General features: G+C 45.8%; 1 protein-coding gene across 5 annotated transcripts in view; it reads right to left on the bottom strand.

The window, feature by feature from the left end:
- LOC134737588 (cAMP-dependent protein kinase catalytic subunit PRKX) overlaps window positions 1-19,110 on the bottom strand; it is a 120,952-nt gene that overhangs the window by 83,025 nt on the left and 18,817 nt on the right. For all 5 annotated transcript variants that reach the window (XR_010125348.1, XR_010125349.1, XR_010125347.1 and 2 more), the window contains exon 2: window positions 511-679. Coding sequence is in view for 2 of the 5 variants with exons in the window: in XM_063660083.1 (XP_063516153.1) it covers window positions 511-679 (169 nt within the window). In the remaining 3 variants the exon portion in view is untranslated. The remainder of the gene's footprint in view (window positions 1-510; window positions 680-19,110) is intronic.

Raw genomic sequence — 19,110 nt, forward strand, 5'->3', positions numbered from 1 at the left:
CCTACCCTAGGACATAAGACTGTTGTGTACCATCAGCTGGAAGTGTGTGGGCTGCATCTAAATGGGATATCTCTCATCCACAGTCAACCAGAAACCCAACGAAACCTGAAGCCCAGCCCCGTCCACGTGACTGTGGTCCCTTAAAAACCAACTTAACCAGTTCTGCCGAGAGCTATAGATGCAGAACCCAAGGAGGTGAGGAGACAAAGATTCCTGCATCCTTTTCCAGGCAGAGATACTTGACTCACCCAGGAGAGGAGCAAGGGGCCTTGGGCATGGACTTCCAAACACACAGCATTTCTTTTTGGACCTGGTCAGCCATGGAGGTCAGGAGCCCTGGAGGTATTCCAGCTCTAAGATCAGAGGCTGATAAGACCTGACAGGTGGAGACTGCCGTGGCCTAAGGCTTTGCACGCACGCCATGGTCTCGGCCCACCCAGCTTCTTATAAGAAGAGACACACAGGGGTCTAGGGAGAGTGCGTGGGGAGAGGCCTCAGGAGGCGACTCACAGCCTGATCAGGAACGGGTGGCTGACTTCCTTCAGGACAGACTTCTCATTGTGTACGTGCTGCTCCTGCTTCAGGCGGATGACGTCGGGAATGCTCATCACCTTGAGGGCGAAGAAATGCTTGGCTGTCTTCTCCTTCACCAGATGCACCCGCCCAAACGTCCCAGTGCCTGGAGAGAGAACAGATCGACAGAGGCCATTAAGTCTCCTGACAAAGGGAAAAACCACCGCAGCCAAGCAATCAGTGGGGGGTTGCACCAGGACGGCAAACACAGACCCCAAATGAAACTTTCAGAGACTTAGTGTCACGGCACACGTGGGCTGATGGCATTTAGTGAGAGGCGCTTACCTGGAATTTTCCACTGAATACAGAAATTGCAGAGAGAGAAAGAGGGAGAGAGAAGGAGACAGACAGAGCCATCTGCCTCTGAGTGGTTCCTCAATTTGGGGATAAACTGGCCATAATTTCTGCAGATCAGTCTTTGCACACAGCACACCCACACGCCCCACACACCCACATGGAGAAGCATTAGAGTAATAGTAAATGTATTTATATAACATGCCTTTTTCTCTTCAGGCTCTCTGGTTTTATCAGAAATACAGACAGGGTGTAAAACACACAGCCCTCCTCAACACGGCTGTTTCCTTAACGCACATTAAGGCTTGCTCAAAGTACGGAGTCCATATTCTACAATCTGGCGTGGGTCGGGATGAAGTGCTATATAGGTGCCCACAAACAGAAAAAAAACAACAACGACAACTGCAACCACTACAAATATAAAAGAAAACCAATAGCTCTACTGTATTCTGCTGGGACATTTTCAATCCAAACACTCTCTTCTCCTCCTTCCCCTCCTCCATCTCTTCCTTCTCTTTTTTCTCTTCCTCAATCTTCTCCTTCTCTTTCACCTCTTCCTTCTCCTCTATTTCCTTTTCTTTTCCACTTCTTCCGCCTCCTCCATCTCCTCCTCCTCTCCCTCCTCTTCCTCCCACTGGGGTGCATCTAAATGAAGAAATCTAATAGTCAATGAGATATAAAAGAAAATCAAAATCTCTAAACAAGCTTTGCTTGTTCCTCCTCCTCCTTTCTCCTCCTCCTTCTCCTCTTCTTCCTCTTCATCCTCCTCCTCTTCCTGTAACACACTGATCCTACAAGGTGTGCACGTGTTCACGCACATGTTGAAATATTCTTCACGTAGCATAAATGTTCTTGGGTTAATGGAACGAATAGTGCAGTGGCGCCATCACAGCTCACTGTAGCCTCTACCTCCTGGGCTCAAGCAATCTTTCCGCCTCAGCCTACCCGGTTAATTTTTGTACTTTTTGTAGAGAGGAGGTCACACTACGTTGCTCAGGCTAGCCTTGAACTCCTGGGCTCAAGCGATCCTCCTGCTTTGGCCTCCCAAAGTGCTGGGACTACAGGCATGAGCCAGTGCAACTGATGCAGGATTTCTAGAGTATCCCTAAATTGCCTTTGATCTACCTTGATCCCAGCGTCAGCAGCCCCTTACTGACATGCAAGTCATTACTCAGCAATATTTTTAAACAACCCATTCACAGCTGCAGACAGAGATGAGCAACTAAAACAAAACCGCCCTCCCGTATTATGTGATCACATCCACCCCAAACAGCAGAGGAGGCTTCTCAGAAACTGACATTCAGAGAAAGGATGGTTTGGAAGTGTATCCTTCTGAGGAACCAACATCTGTTGACGAGCAAATCTCACTAATCAATATTGATCCATTTACCTATCCATTCATTTGCTGATACTCCCGTGCCTGCTTTATGCTAGATTGCAAAACCCAAGAGAACCAGGATCTTCCAGACACCTGCACTCCCATGTTTATGGCAGCACTATTCACAACAGCCAAGACATGGAAACAACCTCAGTGTCCGTCCAAGGGCAAATGGATAAAGAAAACATGGTACATATACACGATGGAATACCATTCAGCCCTAAAAAAAGAAGGAAACTCTGTCATTTGCAGCAACATGGATGGAATTAGAGGCTATTATGTTCAGTGAAATAAGCTAGGCACAGAAAAACAAATATTAAATATCGCATGATCTCACTTATACAAGGAATCTGACATGATTTGGCTGTGCCCCCACCCAAGTCTAATCTTGAATTGTGGCTCCCATAATCCCCACGTGTTGTGGGAGAGACTGGGTGGGAGGTAACTGAATCATGGGGGTGGGTTTTTACCATGCTGTTCTTGTGATAGTGAATAAGTCTCACGAGATCAGATGTTTTAATAAATGGGAGTTTCCCTGCTCGCGCTCTCTTCTTGCCTGCTGCCGTGTAAGACGTGACTTTGCTCCTCCTTTTACCTTCCACCATGACTGTCGGAACCTCCGCAGCCATGTGGAACTGTGAGTCCATTAAACCTCTTTCCTTTATAAATTAACCAATCTCAGGTATGTCTTTATTAGCAGCATGAGAATGGACTAATGCAGAATCTACAATAGTCAAACTCATAGAAGCAGAGAGTAGAGAGGTAGTTATCAGAGGATAGGGCTTGAGGGGGAAGGGGAAATATATTGGTCAAAGGATACAAAGTTTTAGTTGAACAAGATAAATAAACCATGGAGATCTACCATACACCTAGTTCATATAGTTAACAATACTGAACTGATTTATGAAATTTTATATATAAATATCTCACATACACAATAGTGAAATTGTATATATGAAAATTTGCTTAGAGGGTACATCACATTATATTGTTTTGTTTTGTTTTGTTTTTTTGAGACAGGGTCTCTCTCTGTTGCCCAGGCTGAAGTGCAATGGCACAATCAATAGCTCATTGCAGCCTTGACCTGCCAGGCTCAAGTGATCCTCCCACCTCAGCCCAAATAGTTGGGACTACAGGCGTGCACCACCAAGGGCGGATAATTTTTTAAATTGTGACTGGGTATTTTTGACTGGTTTGAGAAGAAAAAAAAAAAGACCACAACCATACAATGGATTTCCTTCCAAGAGTCTGGAATGCCATTGATTGCACATGGTAACATGAAAAGAAAAAGTTGTACTTAAGCTACCAATTTTACTTAGAGTATTTGCTGTAAACTAAAATCCCTATGTTGTAAAACATATAAGCTAATGAATGATGAATTTACTAGCTTATAGGGCAGACTGGGAAGGCAGGAGGAGAAGTAACCTTTGCTTTTTAAGTGAAGTTTCCGATAATGAATATTTTATTATGGCAGAAATAGAAAGTGAACTACAAGATAAAGAAAAAGTGTAAGAAGTAAACAATGTCAATAGCTGACAGGTGTTAAATATTTCTTTAAAAAAAGAAGTAAACAAACAATGAAATAGTAACACATTTTTAAAGTATATTCTCTTAGTTAATTTGGAAATAAAATAGGTTTTATTACAGTACAACATGGTGTGGACAAAATTAGGTGGAATCAGGTCAAAGACAGGAAGTGGGAGAAGGGCTTTGAGGACTGTGAACTGATACAGTTTAGGTGTTTGACTATGGCCACTGATGTTTCAATTGGATAAAACACAATTAGGAATCAGGAACACTGGCATCCAACCCAAGCTTTGCCTGGGATCAGACCTACGGAATGGGCAACAGAGTAACCTTTTAGTCTCCTGTTGCTCTTCTTTCCAACAGAACATACAGATTACTGGGAAACATTAAATTCTTGCCACACCCTAAAATTCTAATAATGCAATGAATATGGTCCTTGACTTTTCTTCCTCTATCTGGTTCCTTCCTCCTTATTTATGTTTCTCTATCACCCACTCCAAGGAACCCATTCATTACTTGGCTGTGTTTACTGCATAACATTCTGTCTTCTTAGTACTTGTATTTGACCCTCAACAGAGAGAATTCTCCGTGCCTACTTTAAGAACAACAGCTGTGATTCAACAGATTTTTTACACTTCTGTGACTTCCTTAAAGCTTTCTCTGAGCTGTGTGCGTTATAAACATACAGAACTCAAAACACGTTATTTATGCACTACAGCGGATCTTTGCGCTACCCTGGGAGATACGGTCAGTCCCGCCGCAATCAGATTGCAGAAGTATGTCAGTAAACAACCTTATTCAGAGCAGACAGAAGTGGCATGCTGTAATGTTTAAGGTTTATCAGCTTAAGTGCACAGAAGACAAAGGCAACATTTAATGGTACTGGTAGATTTTCCCTGCTTGGTGTTGGGAGGCTCTCCAGTACACATTCCCCAGTTATCATTATCCCACTTGAGTAGAAAATGTTTATTTTTAGCCTTCTCTGCAGCTAAGGGTGGCCATCTGACCCAGCTTTGCCCAATAAGACATAAAAAAAACAGTCTTTTCAAGTGTTTCTAGGCAGGTCAGATCTTTCCTTCTGATAAGGGAGATCTTGAAGGTTAAGTGGTCCATTCCCCACCCTAGAGATCCCCTCCATCTCTCTCCAAGCTAAGTAGTAGTGTTACACACGAGGGAAATCTGATGTGGAGTTTATGTCTTTTCTTTTAACTTTAGATTCAGGGGGTCCATGTGCAGGTTCATTAGATGAGTATACTGCATGATGCTGAGGTTTTGGCTTCTAATGATCCCGTTGCCCAAGTAGTAAACAGTTTCCAATAGGAAGTTTTTCAGTCTTTTCCCCACTCCCTCCCTTCCCCTTTTTGGAATCCCCAGTGTTTATTGTTCCCATCTTTGTGTCCACGAAGTACTCAGTGTTTAGATCCCACTTATAAGTGAGAACATGCAATATCTGGCTCTCGATTTTTTGCATGAATTTGTTTAGGATAGTAGCCTCCAGCTGCATCCACGTTGCTGCAAAGGACACGATTCTGCTCTTCTGCATGGCTGCAATGTGGAGATTAAAGTCAAAGCTTTAAGGGGAAAGCTTAAGTATGGGTTCTACAATCCCTTACCTACAGTGGCTAAAGCTAAAGGTTCTGAATACTCAAAGTGTCTTCATCAACACACCTGGCCGCAAAACTGGACCTTGCCTAACGTGAGACTGTTCAGGCTTGATCCTCCTTGGGGTGAATATCTACCTATTTCGCTACAGAAATATTCTTGTCTTGATAACAACATCCAGCCCAGACTCTGCTGAGGGTGTTGTATAATTAAAAAGGACATGCACCCATTCTCATCCCAAATTTAGAAAAATCCCCAAATTCTCAAATATACCTGATCTATACATTTCAGAGACTTAGAAGGACCATGGCAATCTCGGGAAGGTGTGGCTACTTTTAAGGTGGGCACACCCTTTTTATAGCAGGTGCAATACAGTGGGCTTTTCCTCCAACATTCAAAGAGTTGTTTCTCCAGCCAAGTGCCAGACGAGGAAGGTGGATCAGATTTATGGGCCATTCTGTGTGTGCAATTCTGATCTGTAAACATTAATGCGGGGTGGACTCAGGTCTCCTCTCTCCCACTGGAGAACCTCCTGCTTTTTGAAAGCCTCTGACAGTGTGGCCACTCTCTCTGCATTCATTCCCTCATCCATCTATCCCTCCTCCCCTACCCCATCCATTCTTCCCAAGCCCTTGTGTCCAACTCACACACAAACACATCCTGGCCTGTTGTTGTTGTTGTTGTTGTTGTTGTTACAGAGTCTCACTCTGTCGCCCAGGCTGGAGTGCAGTGGCGCAATCTCAGTTCACTGCAACCTCTGCCTCCTGGGTTCAAGTGGTTCTCCTGCCTCAGCCTCCAAAGTAGCTGGGATTACCAGTGCCCGCCACCCTGCCTGGCTAATTTTTGTATTTTTAGTAGTGACAGGGTTTCACCATGTTGGCCAGGCTGGTCTCAAACTCCTGACCTCAAGTGATCCACCCACCTCGGCCTTCCAAAGTGCTAGAAGTACAGGCATGAGCCACGGCACCTGGCCACATCCCAGCTTTCTGTCTGGAGGGATGGGAAGAAGGAGAGAGACGACCTCCACACTCCCAATAACGAGCGAACATCATCAACTTCAACTTTCCCAGAAAAATGCCATGGGCATCTTCTGAGCTCCATCCAAATAGAGGCATGTGTAACTGTAAACATACACATACACATTACGGTCACCAAAAAATGAGAACCTTTATCCCGAATGTTTAGACAACTCAGCAGAACTAAAATATCAGGTGAGTCACCATGACCATGGAAAATGCTGAAAGGTTCCCTTGTTAGTGAAGACTCACAACTGGCGGCTGGGGGTGCTGGGGGAATCTACAGCCAGGCACCGTAGCTCACAACTGTAATCCCAGCACTTTGGGAGGCCAAGGCAAGAGGATGTCTTCAGGCCAGGAGTTCTCGACCAGCTTGGGCAACACAGCGAGAGCCCCTTGTCTACAAAAACATAGAGATCTCATCCCTATTAAAAGAAATTAGCCAGGAGTCATGGTGCACTCCTGTAGTCCCAGCTACTGGGGAGGCTGAAGTGGGAGGACCCCTTGAGCCCAGGAGGTTGAGGCTGCAGTGAGCTATGGTTGCCACTGCACTGCAGTCTGGGCAACAGAGTGAAACCCTGTCTCCAAAAATAAATAAATAAAAGATAAATAAGGCCAGGCACAGTGGTGCACACCTGTAATCCCAGCACACTGGGAGGCTGAGGTCAGAGGACTGCTTGAGCCCAGGAATTCCCGACCAGCCTGGGCAACTTGGTGAGACCCCTATCTCTACAAAAAAATACAAAAATTAGCCAGGCATGGTAGTGTGCACCTGGAGTCCCAACTGCTCAAGAGGCCGAGGCAGGAGGATTGCTTGAGCCCAGGAGGTTGAGACCAGCCAGGGCAACATAGTGAGACCCTGCCTCTATTTAGAAAATAAATAGGCCGGGCACAGTAGCTCACGCCTGTAATCCCAGTGCTTTGGGAGGCCAACATGGGAGGATCGCTTGAGCCCAGGAGTTTGAGATCAGCCTGGGCAACACAGTGAGACCCCAGCCTCTATTAAAAATACAAAAAAATTAGCCAGGCATGGTGGCAGGTACCTGTAATCCCAGCTACTCCAAAGGCACGAGAATGTCTTGAACCAGGGAGCAGGAGGTTGCAGAGAGCTGAGATTGCACCATTGCACTGTGGCCTGGGCAACAGACGGAGATTTTGTCTCAAAAAAATAAATATATCTCTCTTGGTTCAAAAATCTAAAGAGAAATAAATAATTTTTTAAAGTGCAAAGTGAGGTATGAGAAAGAACAGAAAACACATTTCTCACTGTGAAAAGAGATGGCCTTTTCCTTTCTTCCTCAAGCCCAGCAAACCCTAAATCCCTCTTGCCTGTGACTTTGGAGGGAAGGAAGGAGGCGGCCAGCAGAGACAGAGGGAAGACAGCAGGCCACCGTGTTTATCATCACGAAGCCCATTCATACTAAAGAAGTGCCCAGAAAGAGGAGAAACACGGATTTAAGTTTCTTTTGGTTATATTTTTAAATTTTGCTAGAACTCAAAACACTTCAGGAGATCTGTATGGAATAAACACAGGGACCGTGACATGGAATTTCACACGGTCACAAAAGGGAAAAGAAACCAACCAACCCTGAGTACTTTCCCTTGGGGTCCATGGGTATATGGGATGGGGTCAGGAGGGTGACGGGAAAAAGACCGTCTCTCACTGCAGCACATTCCCAGGAGTAGATTCACGGATGATCTCAGACACTAACAGCCGACACCATCTGAGCCCAGTTCTTCCTCTGTGCTGCAAGAGCAACACCGCACAGCTAGCTTGGCCTTTCATAGGTCACCTAAATACAGCCAATCTCCCCTCTCCCAACTTTGTGTGCGTTGAATTGGGTGTCCTGGAAAAGCTACGTTGATGTCCTAATCCTTGGTACCTGTGAATGGGACCTTATTTGGAAATAGGGTCTTTGCAGATGTAATCAAGATATACACAAAGGCTGGGCACAGTGGCTCACCCCTGTAATCCCAGCACAGGAGTTTGAGACCCGCCTGGACGACACAGCAAGACCTCAGCTCCGCTTTTTTAAAAAATGAAATAAAAAAAAGATATACATTAAGGTGAAGTCATCCTGAAGGCGGTCCAATATGAGTGGTGAACTAATAAGGAGACACAGACACAGAGGAGAAGGCCACGTGGAGAAAGAGGCAGAGAGTACAGTGATGCGGCCACAAGCCCAGGGACACTTGGAGCCCCCAGGAGCTGGGAGAGGCAGGAAGGAGCTTCCCCTGGAGCCTCCAGAAAGAACTGGATACAACTGCAGTGGACTGAACTATGGTCTCCCAGAAAGATATGTCCATGTCCTGACCCACAGAACCTATAAATGAGACCTCATTTGGAAAAAGCGTCTTTGCAGATGTAATTAAGTTAAAGATCTCAAGGTAGGTGAGGTCATCTAAGATTGGAGTGGACCCTAAACACAATGACAGGTGTTCCTGTAAGAGAAGAAGAGAAGACACAGACACAGAGGAGAAGGCCACGTGGAGAAAGAGGCAGAGACTGTAGTGATGCGACCACAAGCCCAGGGACACTTGGAGCCCCCAGGAGCTGGGAGGGGCAGGAAGGAGCCTCCCCTAGAGCCTGCAGAGGGAGCGCAGCCCTGCCGCATCTGCACTTTAGATTTGTGGTCTCCAGGACTGTGAGACAATTAACTTCGGTTATTTTAAGGCACCCAGTCTGTGGTATCTGTTACCAAAGCAAATATACCCAGGGGGTACAAATTCAACCAAACAGTTCCAAATTTAGCCAAGTACATTCCCTAGCAATGCTGCGAGCTCAGAGTCAGAGGAATAACTCCACCGTCTCTGAGAACCTGAGAGAGGCTTCCAGGGTGGTCTGAACAGTGCAGACCTCAGCAAACAGCAGCATCCCAGGAAAGAGTGGGGCTAAGGAGCTACTAATCCCTATTCCTACAAAGGCAGCCTAGACATGTCTGAGCCTTCCCAGGCCAGTCACTGAGGAATGTCCACGACGCACAGCTACCCCAAACATGGTAGAAGACAGAAGTCTTCAAAGGAGCCGAGATGAAAAACCAAGTTCCAATTGTAAACTAGGCTGGGCAGGGTGGCTCACGCTGGTAATTCCAGCACTTTGGGAGGCCGAGATGATGGGATCACTTGAGGCCAGGAGTTCAAGATCCATCAGAGCAACATAGCGAGATGCTAGCTATAAAAATAAAAATAAAAAATTACCCAGGTGTGATGGCGCACAGCCGTCGTCCCAGCTACTTCAGAGGCTGAGGTGGGAGGATTGCCTGAGCCTGGGAGGTCGAGGCTGCAGTGAGCTAAGATCGCATCACTGCACTCCAGCCTGGGCAACAGAGCAAGACCCTGTCTCAAAACAAACAACAACAACAACAAAAACAAATAGGAAACTAACGGCTGATATTTTAGTCATCTGTATATAAATCCCTTCATAATCTTTACCGAGGTAAGAACCATATTTTCATCCAAAAAAAACAAGGTAGTTGGCCAGGCACAGTGGCTCACACCTGTAATCCCAGCACTTTGGGAGGCCAAGGCAGGTGGATCACAAGGTCAGGAGTTCAAGATCAGCCTGACCAACATGGTGAAACCCCGTCTCTACTAAAAATACAAAAATTAGCTGGGTGGTAGTGGCGCGCTCCTGTAATCCCAGCTACTCAGGAGGCTGAGACAGGAGAATCGCTTGAACCCGGGAGGTGGAGGTTACAGTGAGCCAAGATTGCGCCACTGCACTCCAGCCTGGGCAACAGAGCGAGACTCTGTCTCAAAAAAACAAAAACAAACAAACAAAAAAAATAAGGTAGTTAAGCAAGAATTTGGTAGTAGTCGTCACTGGGAGAGATTACTTTCTGGGTCTCAATCTTTCCCTCTATCAAGTGTTGGTTATTTCTTTTCATCAGTACAAATATTCTGAGGTGCATAAAGATCTGACTTAAGCTTCATCTCATTCAGCTTCTGCAGTATTCGCTACTCTCTGTTGAAAAAAAAAATCTAGTGGCTAAAAGTAAATGAAAAAAAGTACCTATTAATTATACTCTGACCTCGGTTCATCCTGGGAAAGGGTTTCAGGGCTCATAATTCTGGCAGACTTCTATGTAAATAAAGTACTTTGCTCAAACTACTGTAATAACATAACACAGACTGGGGGACTTAAAGAGAACTTTCTTCTCTCACAGTCCTGGAGGCTGGAAGTCGGAGACCCAGGTGTGGGCAGGGCTGGTTCCTCCTGAAGCCTCTCTCCTGGGCTTGTCGATGCCATCTTCTCCCTGTGTCCTCACAGGGTCGTCCTCTGTGTGTGTCTGTGTCCTCATCTCTGTTTTTATTTATTTTTTATTTATTTCTACTTTGTGAGATGGAGTCCTGCTCTGTGGCCCAGACTGGAGTGTAGTGGCACGATCACAGCTCACTGCAACCTCCACCTCCTGGGTTCAAGCGAACCTCTGGCCTCAGCCTCCCAAGTAGCTGGGATTACAAGCATGCGCCACCACAGCCAGCTAATTTTTGTATTTTTAGTAGAGATGGGGTTTACCCATGTTGGCCAGGCTGGTCTCAAACTCCTGACCTCAAGTGATTCGCCTGCCTCAGCCTCTCAAAGTGCTGGGATTACAGACATGAGCCACAACGCCTGGCCTAAAATAATTCTTACATACACATTTTCCATCTTGGGTCCTTCCTGGGAATAAAACCATCTGAACAGGGCACCTGTTCCTTCCTTCAGCCCTTCCCTCCTTCTTTCATCTGTTTCCTTCCTTCTTTCCTCTCATTCCTTCTTTCCATCCTTCCTTTCTCCTTTTTTCCTTCCTCTTCTTTCCATCCTCCTTTCTCCCTTCCTTCCTTTCTCCCTTTTTCCTTCCTCTTCATTCCTTCCTCCTTTCTCCCTTCCTTCCCTCTCCTTTCCTTCCTTTCTCCCTACTTTCTTCCTTCCCTCCTTCTCTCTTTCTCTCCTTCCTACTTTTTTCCTTCCTCAGCCATCTCACTACTAAGCCTCATTCAAGAGGCGTCATCCCATCACGGTTAAAAGCTGTGTGACCTTGACAAGCCTCCTAACCTCTCTAAAATTCATCTACAAAATAGGGACCATAATCTTTACCCCCACTGGGTTTAAGTGAAATAACACACAGAAAGCACGTCACACAGAATAATAAACGTAGTAAATGAACGCACCTGTAAGTGTGAAAACATTCAAACATAGGCTTCCCAAATGTCCCACGTGGCGGTGGTTACCCAGCCCTATCCATTTGGCAAGGACTCCTCCCAGTGTGCACTTAAAATGGGTGATTTTGTTGTATGTACACCTGAATAACACTGACCCGCCTCCCCCAAGATAGGCTAAGAGGAATTTTAAAAAAAAGAAAAAGTAAGCAAAACCAGGCTCGGTGGCACATGTCTGTAATCCCAGCACTTTGGGAGGCCAAGGCAGGTGGATCACTGGAGCCCAGGCGTTCAAGACCAGCCCGGGCAACATGGCGAAACCCCGTCTCTACAAAAAATTTTAAAATTAGCTGGGCATGGTGGTGCACATCTGTGGTCCCAGCTACGCAGGAGGCTGAGCAGGGAGGATCTCTTGAGCCCAGGAGGTAGAGGCTACAATGAGTGCCATGACTGCACCACTGCACTCCAGCCTGGGAGGCAGAGCAAGACCCCCTCTCAACGACAACAACAAAAGGTAAGCTTCATAGAAGCAGAGCTGGTGTGTGTTTCTTCTTATTCTGAGTGGCACTGAATACAGACATTCATGAGGACCTGTGGGCTGAACAGCACAGCTCACCTTCCAGAATCAAGGATCTCACACCAGTAAGTGGGGGCTGGGAGCAAAATCTCCTGCCACAGGGCAATGGATAACAAGAGGAGTTTGCACTCCCAACTCAGCTCCTTTATTCCAAAAGTCTGATATGTCCAAAACATAAGTCTTAAGATGTCCATTGAAGACACGTAGGCAGGTTCCATCTGTACCAGGTCTGGGAAACAATGTCTCTACTTATGATCCCAGAATGAAAGCTGATGATATATATATATATTTTTTTTTGGAGATGGGGTCTCACTCTGTTGCCCAGGCTGGTCTTGAACTCCTAGCATCAAGCAGTCTTCCACCTCAGCGTCCCAAAGGGCCAGAATTGCAAGTGTGAGCCACTACATCTGGCCTTGAACATACTTACTGTGTTTTACATCTTTTTTTTTTTTTGAGACAGAGTCTCATTCTGTCACCCAGGCTGGAGTGCAGTGGCGCGATCTCAGCTCACTGCAACCTCCGCCTCCTGAGTTCAAGCGATTTTTCTGCCTCAGCCTCCAGAGGAGCTGGGATTACAGGTGCCTGCCACTATGCCCGACTAATTTTTGTAGTTTTAGTAGACACGGGGTTTCACCATGTTGGCTAGGCTGATCTCCAACTCCTGACCTCAGGTGATCCGCCCACCTCGCCTCCCAAAATGCTGGGATCACAGGCATGAGCCAACACGCAGACCAAATCTATTTTTTAATTATGGTAAAATACACACAACATAAAATTTACCATCTTAATTAACCATTTTGAAGTGTACAGATTAACGGTGTTAACTACATTCACAATGTCATCCAACCAACACCACCAACCATCTCCACTTGGACTTACTTTTATTTATTTATTTTTAATTAATTAATTAATTTAAGAGACAGGTCTCACTCTGTCCCACAGGCTAGAGTGCAGTGATGCAATCTCGGCTCACTGCAGCATAAACTCCTGGGCTCAAACCATCAGCCCACCTCAGCCTCCCAAGTAGCTGGTACTACAGGCATGCACCACCATGTCTGGCTCATTTTGTTTTTGAGATCTCACTTTTTCGCCCAGGCTGGTCTCAAAGTCAAGGGATCCTCCCACCTCAGCCTCCCAAAGTGCTAGAATTACAGGCATGAGCCACTGCGCCCAGACTTAACTTACTTTTAATGGGAAAAGTCACATGCAGGTCCTCAGTAAGCATATTAACTTAGCCAATAATAAGGTAACATAATGAGAAATCATGCGGGTGGGACAGCAAATGGCTGATGTCAAAGTAACTTGGATAACAAAAATCACTAATTTTTTAGATGTTTTGAGGATTATACACCTAAGAGGTAAGTCCCTTAATAAATTGTAAATGCCAGTCAACTATAAGAATTCCTAAGGCTCAAAAACAGCTGACACAACAGTCCCTGAATTAAACACATGCATTGCCCATCATCACCCTGCACACTCACCCCACATATTTTAAATAATCTGCATTTCTTTCCTTGAACTGTGATGCTTAAGGAACCTTGAACATAGGCATCCCAGGGGCTAAAAAAAACAGGATGCACCAATTCAATGGGGGAGAGAAGGTGAGGGTGGATGAGCCCTAATTCTCCCTAAAATGCAGGAGAAAAAAACCCCAAACAGGCCCATGTTGAGACATCATGGACAGAAATCTTTGCAAGAGGAGAGCGTCACAGCGGCCCTGCTGAGACACCAAGGACAGCATCGTGTTCCTCATGGACACTCCAAGAGAGCTGGCTACATGGAAATACACTTCAAAAAAGGTAAAACCCCATCCTGGCCAACATGGTGAAACCCCATCTCTACTAAAAATACAAAAAATTAGCTGGGCGTGGCGGCGCATGCGTGTAATCCCAGCTACTCGGGAGGCTGAGGCAGGAGAATGGCGTGAACCCAGGAGGCGGAGGCTACAATGAGGCAAGATCACACCACTGCACTCCAGCCTGGGTGACAGAGCAAGACTCTGTCTCAAAAAAAAAACCAACAAAAAAGGTAAAACCCAGCTGGGCGCGCTGGCTCATGCCTGTAATCCCAGCACTTTGGGAGGCCGAGGCAGGTGGATGATTTGAGGCCAAGAGTTCGAGACCAGCCCAGCTAACATGGTGAAACCCCATCTCTACTAAAAATACAACCATTAGCCGGGCATGGTGGCAGGTACCTGTAACCCCAGCTACTCAGGAGGCTGAGGCAGGAGAATTGCTTAAACCTGAGAAGCAGAGGCTGCAGTGAGCCAAGATCACACCACTGCATTCCAGCCTGGGCGACAGAGCGAGACTCTGTCCCCAAAGAAAAAAAAAAGGTCAACTCAAGAAGTGGGCACAGCCCCCATCCATCTTGTCTACAGCCTGGGAGGCCAGTTACATGCCACATTAGCTTGGGAGGGAACGTGCTCTTGTCCCACACCTGTAGATGGGTGGAGGCCGGGAGCAGTGGCTCATGCCTGTAATCCCAGCACTTTAGAAGGCTGAAGCAGAAGGATCACTTGAGCCCAGGAGATCGAGACTAGCCTGGGCAACATAGCCAGACACCATCTATACAAAAAAAAATTGTTTTTAATGAGCAGGGTGTGGTGGTATGCACCAGTAGTCCCAGCTACTCATGAGGCAGAGACGGGAGAATTGCTTGAGCCCGGGAGTTGGAGGCTGCAGTGAATTATGATAGTACCACTGAATTCCAGCCTGGGCAAAAGAGCGGGACCCCCATCTGTTTAAAAAAAAAAAAAAAAGTGAGGCCCTTCTCCATAAGTGATATTTGCTTCTATATCGAGAAAGGACTTTGGAGAAATATACAAGACACATTAATATGGGCACCTGGGAGGGAGGAGAGGGCAAATTCTGCACAGGTGAGGCAGAAAAACAGACGCATTTCACTATATAACTTTCTCACCTTTTAAAATTTATGACTATAGAAATATTTCATCTACATAGGTTCAATTTATGTTAAATTGATAAGTGAAACCGACGCATTGCATTAAATAATTGTTTCAAAATAATGATATCAGAATGTACAAATTTATCATCATCAAACTCAGTTCTTTTCCTTGACATTTTCCCCCCTGGGTAAAATCAATAAAAGAACATTAAATGCTACCAGGTAGGAAATAAGTGTGTGAAAGACGCAGTTCTTCTTTACGAAGTCGATTTTTGAAATTACTGCTGCAAACAAGTATAATGACCTTCTATTTCATAGAGAGGAAAAAAAGCTTTTAAAAAGTATTTTTAAAAAAGAGTGTGTGTTGCCAGGCATGGTGGCTCGTGCCTATAATCCCAGCACTTTGGGAGGCCACGGAAGGACATCAGTTCAGGAGTCCTAGACCAGCCTGGGTAATATAACGAGACCCCATCTCTATTAAAAGATCAAAAAATTAGCAGGGCGTGGTGTTTGCACAGCTGCAGTCCAAACTACCTGGGAAGCTGAGGCAGGAGGATCACTGGAGCCCAGGAGTTCAAGACAGCAGTGAGTAGTGATCGCACCCCTGTGCTCTAACTTGGGTGAGAGAGCAAGACTCTGTCTCAAAATATGAATGAATGGGCTGGGCGCGGTGGCTCACACCTGTAATCCCAACACTTTGGGAGGCCAAGGCGGGCGGATCACAAGGTCAGGAGATCGAGACCGTCCTGGCTAACACGGTGAAACCCCATCTCCACTAAAAATACAAAAAATTAGCCGAGTGTGATGGCAGGTGCCTGTAGTCCCAGCTACTCATGAGGCTGAGGCAGGAGAATGGCATGAACCCGGGAGGCAGAGCTTGCAGTGAGCCGAGATCACGCCACTGCACTCCAGCCTGCGTGACAGAGCAAGACTCCGTCTCAAAAAAAAAAACAAAAAAAGAAAACAGTGTGCTAACTCTGTGAATAAACTGAAAACTAAAGAACTACGTGTTTTTAAAGGGTGAATCTTATGGTATAGAAATTGTATCTCTATAAGCAATTTTTACTTTAGAAAAGAATGTATGCTTTGGATATTCTTGGGAAGCTATTTTTTATTTATATTGCTGCTATAACCAGTGGGTGGAGGAGGAGGAAGATATATTTTAAAGCTTGGAATATTTACTTCAAACTTCAGTTAAAAACAGTAGAGCCAACTCAGCCAAGCACTGTGTGGTAGATAGTTTTGTGAGTTCACTGGTCTAGACAGCTGGAAACAAACAAACTCCCTCAAAATTTTGCTGAGTCAAACAACATTCCATTTTTACACTGCCCTCATTTAAAAGATACAGATGTTTCAGAACTACACTCGCCGATTTACAGTGTATTACATTACACTTTCTCATCAGAAATACAAAATGTGGCCGTGAGTAGTGGCTCACACCTGTAATCCCCACAGTTGGGAAGCCAAGGTGGGCGGATCACTTGAGCACAGGAGTTCAAGACCAGGCTAGACAACAAAGCAAAACCCCATCTCTACTAAAAACACAAAAAAACAGCCAGGCATGGTGGCATGCGACTATAGTCCCAGCTACTTGGGAGGCTGAGGCAGGAGGATCACTTGAGCCTGGGGGCGGGGGTTGCAGTGAGCTATGATCACACCACTGCACTCGAGCCTAGATGACAAAGCGAGACCCCGTCCCAAAAAACAACAACAAAATACAAAATGTATAATCACAGAAGTGAAAAGAAAAACAAGAAATTCTCATCTTCTCCCACAACACTAACAGATGTGAAGCCAGGGAAAGGTTCGTGATTTCTGGCTCAGTGTATTTATACAAGCACAGTATGTGCAGCTTTCAATAACATTTGAGTGCAACTCTACCAACAAAAACAAGGGTTGGTTTTCACACATCTACAATACAATCCAACCAGGTTAAAGATACATCCTAGCCTACCTCCATGATAGCGCTGCGGGATAAATCAGAGACGGTAGAGACCGAGCACAGTTAGGAGATCACCGTTATAATTATAATTATTAAGGTGATCACCAGCTCAGTCGGACTAGGGTCTAGAAAGTCTGAGCCCCGAACAGAGGGATCAATCACCTTTTAAGCAGTTTGTGGCGGAAGTTACGTGCTGCAGAAAGCCTACTTGCAGAAGCAAGAACAAAGGCAGTTAATTACTCTTTTGCATTTGTTACACCATATGTCTTACATTCTTGGGAATACATACTTTTGTAGCAATTGCTTATCAACCTTGTGACTTTACAGCTGCACTAGGGAGGGAAGCGAGAACTCGCCGTGCCTCAAGGATAAGCCTCTCTGGGCATAGAGGAGGGATAAGCAGTTAGTATTCTCTCTCAACCCAGTCCCCCCGCCCCGGGGGGCTATATTACATTCTGCCTTCAAGAAAAAAAACAATTTTTCGACCATTAAACTTATAAAATTCATTAATTCCCCCTTCAATAGGATGCAATAATCCCGCAGGACTCCCCCGAATTACCCTTGAGATCAGCTTCTCAAACTGAGTCCATTAACATTTGGAGCTGGATGACTCTCTGTGGTGGGGACATCCTGTGCACTGTAAGGTGGCGAGCAGTGACCGGGGACTCCACCCACCTGTTATCAGTAGCACCTCCCTGAGCTGTGACAGCAAAAATGTCTCCAGACTTGTCCAGGGAAGAAGTATCTCCCCGAGGGAGCTGAATTGCCATTGGCAGAGTATCTCTGCCACAGACAGACACAAAGATAGGTAGATGGGTGTGATAGACAGATAGATGGATAGATAGAAAGATGATTGATGGATGGATGGATGGATGGATGGATGGATGGATGGATGGATGGATGGATGGATGGGTAGACAATGGGTATGATACATAGATGGAAAGACAGAAAGATGATAGATTGATTAATTGATTGGATGGATGGATGGATGGGTAGACAATGGGTATGATAAGAGATTTCACATGCCTGTGAATGGAGTCTTATTTGAAAATAGGGTTTTTGAGACCAGGCGCGGTGGCTCACGCCTGTAATCTCAGCACTTTGGGAGGCTCAGATGGGCGGATCATGATGTCAGGAGATAGAGAGCATCCTGGCTAACAAGGTGAAACCCCGTCTCTACTAAAAATACAAAAATAAATTAGCCAGGCATGGTGGCGGGCGCCTGTAGTCCCAGCTACTTGGGAGGCTGAGGCTGGAGAATGGCGTGAACCCGGGAGGTGGAGCTTGCAGTGAGCCGAGATCGCGCCACTGCACTCCAGCCTGGGCAACAGAGGGAGACTCCGTCTCAAAAAAAAAAAGGAAAAGAAAATACGGTCTTTATAGTTTCTATTAAGTAAACAATCTCCAGATAAGGCCATCCTGGATTTACGGTGGGACCTAAATCCAACAACGGGCGTCCTTCTAAGAGACAGAAGAGGAAAAAATAGTAATAATAAAAAATGGCCAAGCATGGTGGCTCACATCTGTAATCCCAGCACTTTGGGAGGCCGAGGAGGGTGGATCACCTGAGGACAGGAGTTCGAGACCAGCCTGGCCAACATGGTGAAATCCCGTCTCCACTAAAAATATAAAAAATAAGCTGGGCGTGGTGTCGGGTGCCTATAATCCCAGCTACTGAGAAGGCTGAGGCAGGAGAATCATTTGAACCCGGGAGGCAGAGGTTACTGTGAGCCGAGATGATGCCACTGCACTCCAGCCTGGGCAAAAGAGCGAAACTCTGTCACCAAAAAAAATAAAAAATAAATAAATAAATAAATTATTTTAAAAAATAAAGAGACAGATGAGACACAGACACAGAGGAGAAGGCCACATGGAGACGGAGGCAGAGACTGGAGTGATACAGCCACAAGCCCAGGGATGCCTGGAGCCCCCCGGAGCTGGGAGATGCAGAAAGGATCCTCCCCTAGAGCCTCCAGAAGGAACTGCATACAACTCTAGTAGACTGAACTGTGGTCCCCACAAAGATATATTCACATCCTCATGTCCAGAACCTGGAATGGGAACTTATTTGGAAATAAGGAACTTTGCAAATGTCACTAAGCTAGGGATCTTGAGACGAGATCGTGCTGGAAAAGGGTGGGCCCTAAATCCA

The sequence above is a fragment of the Pongo pygmaeus genome, chromosome X, assembly GCF_028885625.2.
Source record: "Pongo pygmaeus isolate AG05252 chromosome X, NHGRI_mPonPyg2-v2.0_pri, whole genome shotgun sequence".
NCBI lineage: Eukaryota > Metazoa > Chordata > Mammalia > Primates > Hominidae > Pongo > Pongo pygmaeus.